Here is a 6,000-nt window from a genome sequence, read left to right on the forward strand (position 1 = left end):
AAGATAGTAAGTTTTCATTTTTATTTTGCCCTATGCTCAATAAGCAATTTCTGAAGAAAGATTGACAAAGCTTAAATTACATTCTCTAGAAAGGCAAAGAAATAGAGGTGACATGATAGAGCTGTGAATGATAGTAAAGGGCAATATTAATGACCCATTATACGTATCAACATGAAATAGAACAGGAATGAATTGGATAAGTTATATATTTAGGAAAAAGACCTGGGTGAATATAGGTAACAGGGGAAGAACTCGAAAAATATACAAATAACTTCTTGCAGTGCTGCTCCCCTTTTGTTTCATGCAATGACCGATGGTTGGAAGTAAATAGGAAATTTAAAATAGTCTAGGGTTGATGGTATTTTACATTAGGTTTCAGGGTTACTGTTTTTTTTGCCCTATGCTTAATAAACGATCCTTCAAGTAAGATTGTCATAGCTCAAATTACATTCTCTAGAACGACGACGACGAAGAAGAAATAGGGGTGACATGATAGAGGTGTGACTGAATGGTCATAGTAAAGGGGAATATTAATAACCTATTATACGTATCAACATGAAACAGAATAGGAAATGAATTGGATAAGTTTTATATTTAGGAAAAAGACCTGGGTAAATACAGGCAGCAGGGGACGAACTTGAAAATACACACAACACTTCTTGCAGTGCTGAAGTTATGTTCTTCCCTCATATACATGATCCCCTTTGATAAATGTAATGGGTGATGGTTGGAAGTAAATATGAAATTAAAAATAGACTAGGGATGATGGTATTTTATATTAGGTTTCAAGGACACTGTTGTATCGCAAAACACACGACTCATAGACCGGCTTTTTAATCCCCTCAAACATGCCGGTGCAGGAATGCTGAGCGGCTAGCTGGTGACGTAATTGACCATTAGCAATGTCTGTGCAGGGTCACTGAGCCAACGAAATTTGGTGATGCCAGGGACCGGCTTTTTAATCCCTAGGCAAGTTGAATAGAGAAAACCCAGGGCGCGTAGACAGTGCCCGGAAAAACCAAAACGCACGGGCGTAGTCGTACTGGAATCCAGGGGTGCGGAGACCGGGCCCGGAAAAAACCAAAACGCACGGGCGTAGGCGTACTGGAATCAGGGGGTGCGGAGACCGGGCCTGGAAAAAACCAAAACGCACGGGCGTAGGCGTACTGGAATCAGGGGGTGCGGAGACCGGGCCCGGAAAAAACCAAAACGCACGGTCGTAGGCGTACTGGAATCAGGGGGTGCGGAGACCGGGCCCGGAAAAAACCAAAACGCACGGTCGTAGGCGTACTGGAATCAGGGGGTGCGGAGACCGGGCCTGGAAAAAACCAAAACGCACGGGCGTAGGCGTACTGGAATAAGGGGGTGCGGAGACCGGGCCCGGAAAAAACCAAAACGCACGGTTGTAGGCGTACTGGAATCAGGGGGTGCGGAGACCGGGCCCGGAAAAACCCAAAACGCACGGTTGTAGGCGTACTGGAATCAGGGGGTGCGGAGACCGGGCCCGGAAAAAACCAAAACGCACGGTTGTAGGCGTACTGGAATCAGGGGGTGCGGAGACCGGGCCCGGAAAAAACCAAAACGCACGGTTGTAGGCGTACTGGAATCAGAGGGTGCGGAGACCGGGCCCGGAAAAAACCAAAACGCACGGTTGTAGGCGTCAATCCCACTACTAACGTATTCAAGACCCAAGGTGGAAGATAGCATTCCCACCACAGTACAGTACTGCAAGGTGCAACAAACAAAGAGTGTCCAATCGGCAAAGTCTAAAGGTAATACGACTTTGCCTACTGCCCAAATTACCATCCTGAATAAGAGGGCCAAGGTCCATACCCGTGGGTTGTTTGACCAAGGATCCCAGAGAACATATGTCACTAAAAAGTTGGCAGATGAATTACAATTAAAGCCTGTAGCCCAGATGTCATTCAACATCTCAGGGTTTGTAACAGATGCAGGACCTCAAGTCTACCAGGTGGTACAACCATCAGTACGTTTAGGCAGGTACGTCTGTCGAGTACAAGCCATTGTGGTGGACAAAATACCAGTAGACCTACAAGTTCAAGGTCTAAGAGCAACAGCCAAATTCCTGAGAAATAGAGGAATAAAATTGGCAGATAATATTAAGTCTGATCACCTCACCGACTTCGGTCTCCTTGTAGGGACAGACTATTGTCATCGATTCATCGGTAGCCCTACTAAATATCAGGGCATAACCATGTTAAACTCTGCAGGAGGTAAATTACTCTCAGGCCCAGTATCAAGCCTGAGGAGACCTATGCCTGCAGATAAACAATACCAATAGAAATCTAAATTTGTCAGCTGATTATATTTCTCCAGTAGCATTATACTAAGGAGATTACAGCTGACTATAATAACAGAGGTTGATGTTAGTATCATCATTTGAAGCTGAAGAAGAGTTCATGAGGCCTCAGTGGCAAATCAGTGAACAGTAGCCTAAACAGCTACAAGTCACTGCGACCAATGTCACTGAACCCACTGCAGTCTCAGAACCATACTTTACTTTAATGATGAGCTATTCAATCTTCTGAATCAATTAACTAAATTAAACCCCAATAAATCTGATGACTGATTTGATACATTTATTATTTAATCAAGATGTATTCCATGGGGCTCAGTGTTTATATATCAGTGACCAGTTACCTGAACAAACTTCAAGTTATATCTAATGTCACTGATCTCACTGCAGTCCCTGAATCATACTTGACTGTAGTACTTGATCACATTCAGTCTTCTGGGTTAAATAATATGTAATTAGGCTTGAATATTAGCCTTTCAAGAGTTAACAGGGAAATGAAATCGCATTAGACTTCTAACCCCTGCAACTCTAGTGCGGGACATCCGTCCTGTACGAACAGACGCACAAATGTGTGATTATTAACTACTAACATCAAATTAATCTAATAATTCGAAGGAGGAGTATCGGTGTTCGTCTGTTCTAATTAGGACTTCGACCCGTGAGCAGCCCCTGGGGAATTATGTCGGAAAATCCGACACCATTTAATATAACATACAGACAGATAATAATTGCTGTGTTGTATAAACAAGTTAACCCATAGAAAACGTAACTTGTAGTGGAATTACCGTCTATAGAAAACGGAATATCATTACCACATACTATTTTATATTCACCACCTATTATGGTGGGAATTATTCTTAAATACATTAGTCTTTGGACTTTACCATCATAAAACATCTCATATAAATTAACTTAATTATCAATATTAAAGTAGAGTAAATGTGACCCTTCTATCACTTTCTGTCATCTGGACAATGTAAGCCAGGCGTCAGTGAGGAAGGAGGGGCAGCCATTGTTGTTGTCACCTCCGAGACGCGTGGAGCAAATTCGGCTCCTATTATATCTGGACAATGTCGGCCAGTAGCGTCAGTAGTATGGAGTGTTAGACATTGCCATTGTTTATAATAGACCAGAGGCGCAGGGAGCAATTCGGCTCCTGTTAATTTTACTTGGACGAAGTGTTATGGAAACCAAAGGTGTACCATTATCAACACGCTGTCAACAAATCAAGTTAAGTGTTCTTCCGAAACCCATGTATCTTTCATTTATGGCCATTAATGTCATTATATAGGGTGTCCCGGTTAGAGCACGTGGTAGCCTCAAACTAAAGGTAATTAGCCCAGGTCTTCATTGTTCCATGTACAGTGTTTCTCTGATATACCTGTCATATATAGGATTCTGGCTTTACAGCTAGCGCCCTTTTGACAGATCAAGACGAGGAAGCATGCTTTGTGCATCAGTTACCAGGGTGATGGAAGCTACCTCAAAGAGGGAAAATGTGGTGTCTACAACCTAGTTATACCTGGTGGACTAAGACCTGCTGTACTATAAGATAAGGAACCTCTTCAATGTATGTAGTCTAATACTGTAGTTTGATTGGCTGCATATATATAAATTCATTTAATATAAACCCCCCCTAATGTGTAGAGGATCGATTTGTGAGATTATTGCAGAAATACAGTCCACTTATCATTATACAAATTGCTATCGAAGTATATAAATTAACGTAAATATAAATTCATATAAATTAAATAAATATAAATCTCACAGGTCGGTTCCCACATATTGGAAGAGGAGCGTCAGAGATAGATGACAGAGCAAGAGTGCTTGAGGCGGGGGGGGGGGGAGGGGGGGAAATTGTGGAAATCGTAGTCCGACTTCATTGGAAGCATAAGAAACACTCATGTGTTCAGAAGAATGCAAGGTTGCAATTACTTTGACCATGTCATGGCCTGGTTTTCTGGGGCATGAGCGTGGGTATACCCACCGCAAGGTTCGAATCCTCATCACGGTTCCTATAGAGTTCCCAATTTTACATCACGTTAGTGTGATTACTCTCTGTGTATTGCACACATTGTTGTTTTAAGTGACGCCGATATCCATTACCGTGAGGGGCGGGAGCGCGACTACTCTGCCTCCCAGTGACGTTCCTGCTTCCATGTACAGCTGACTGGACTCTCTACCACCGGCTCACAGCTGACCGTACCCTCTACCACCGGCTCACAGCTGACCGTACCCTCTACCACCGGCTCACAGCTGACTGGACTCTCTACCACCGGCTCACAGCTGACTGTACCCTCTACCACCGGCTCACAGCTGACCGTACCCTCTACCACCGGCTCACAGCTGACCGTACCCTCTACCATCGGTTCACAGCTGACCGTACCCTCTACCACCGGCTCACAGCTGACTGTACCCTCTACCACCGGTTCACAGCTGACCGTACCCTCTACCACCGGCTCACAGCTGACCGTACCCTCTACCACCGGCTCACAGCTGACCGCACCCTCTACCACCGGCTCACAGCTGACCGTACTCTCTACCACCGGCTCACAGCTGACCGTACCCTCTACCACCGGCTCACAGCTGACCGTACCCTCTACCACCGGCTCACAGCTGACCGTACCCTCTACCACCGGCTCACAGCTGACCACACCCTCTACCACCGGCTCACAGCTGACCGTACCCTCTACCACCGGCTCACAGCTGACCGTACCCTCTACCACCGGCTCACAGCTGACCGTACCCTCTACCACCGGCTCACAGCTGACCGTATCCTCTACCACCAGCACACAACTGACCAGCTGACAACATGGCCATCACACCCTGGAAACCCCGCATGGAGATATCCATATTGAAGGTATTTTGTTCATGCTGCTTATTTTTGCGATTATTTGGAGGATTGCCATACAAATGGGAAACCCACGGGTCCCTGGAGACCGTGAGTAAAGAGGGAAGGAAAAGTTTAGCTGCCAGCAAGTCTAAGTCTTCTCCAGCTACCCGATTTCCCCGCTCTCTGAGGAGGAGCCCGTGTCTGGTGGTATGGTCCTGGGCAATTATAATGAATTTTATATGTCAGTTTTTGACGACTGAAACTTTATATAATATGGAAATCTACAACAAACATCAAGTAATAATCACATCCATGTCAACAATGTCAGTCGTCAAGTGGCTGGGCAGGGTCAACAACCTTGTACTGGGGCTGTTCATATTTATTCACCTCCTAGGGAAGAGTTCTGGCCTTGCCCGACTCATCTGTCAAGTGAATCTTGTTCTTGACCACATTGCTCCTGACTTACAGAATACTTCTGTTGACAAACTTTTCTTTGCAACGTGCAGTATTTTTAAAGTAAGTTTAATCCTTCGGGGCTCGTTTGTCTTTTCCAAGATTCTAGAGTCATTTAATGAGTTATCACACTCTAGAAGTTTTTTAAAATTTTACATAAGCAGTGGTGCACATTATTTCACAGTTAACTTGCTTTTACAATTGTTTTGCGTAAGCATTATCTTAATTTTCTCCGCATCAGCATCAATTATGGCCAATGGTTTCGCAAGCATACTCAGAGCTGATATTTTTGGTTTACCCGAAGTTAAATCTCCCAACCTGGATAAAGACTCACTCACAGTCGTCCAAACTCAATCATCACCTTCTGCAGCCATTGGCCCACACATGTATGAGGCAG

At 44.7% G+C, this 6,000-nt stretch overlaps 1 protein-coding gene across 1 annotated transcript in view; it reads left to right on the forward strand.

Moving 5' to 3' along the window:
- LOC123753488 (mucin-22-like) overlaps positions 1-5,125 on the forward strand; it is a 33,647-nt gene extending 28,522 nt beyond the window's left edge. The window contains exon 2 of the mRNA XM_069309348.1: positions 4,484-5,125. Coding sequence (XP_069165449.1) covers positions 4,484-5,125 — 642 coding nt within the window. The remainder of the gene's footprint in view (positions 1-4,483) is intronic.
- The last annotated feature ends 875 nt before the right edge of the window (positions 5,126-6,000 follow it).

Source organism: Procambarus clarkii, chromosome 6, assembly GCF_040958095.1.
Source record: "Procambarus clarkii isolate CNS0578487 chromosome 6, FALCON_Pclarkii_2.0, whole genome shotgun sequence".
In the NCBI taxonomy this organism is placed as follows: Eukaryota; Metazoa; Arthropoda; class Malacostraca; order Decapoda; family Cambaridae; genus Procambarus; species Procambarus clarkii.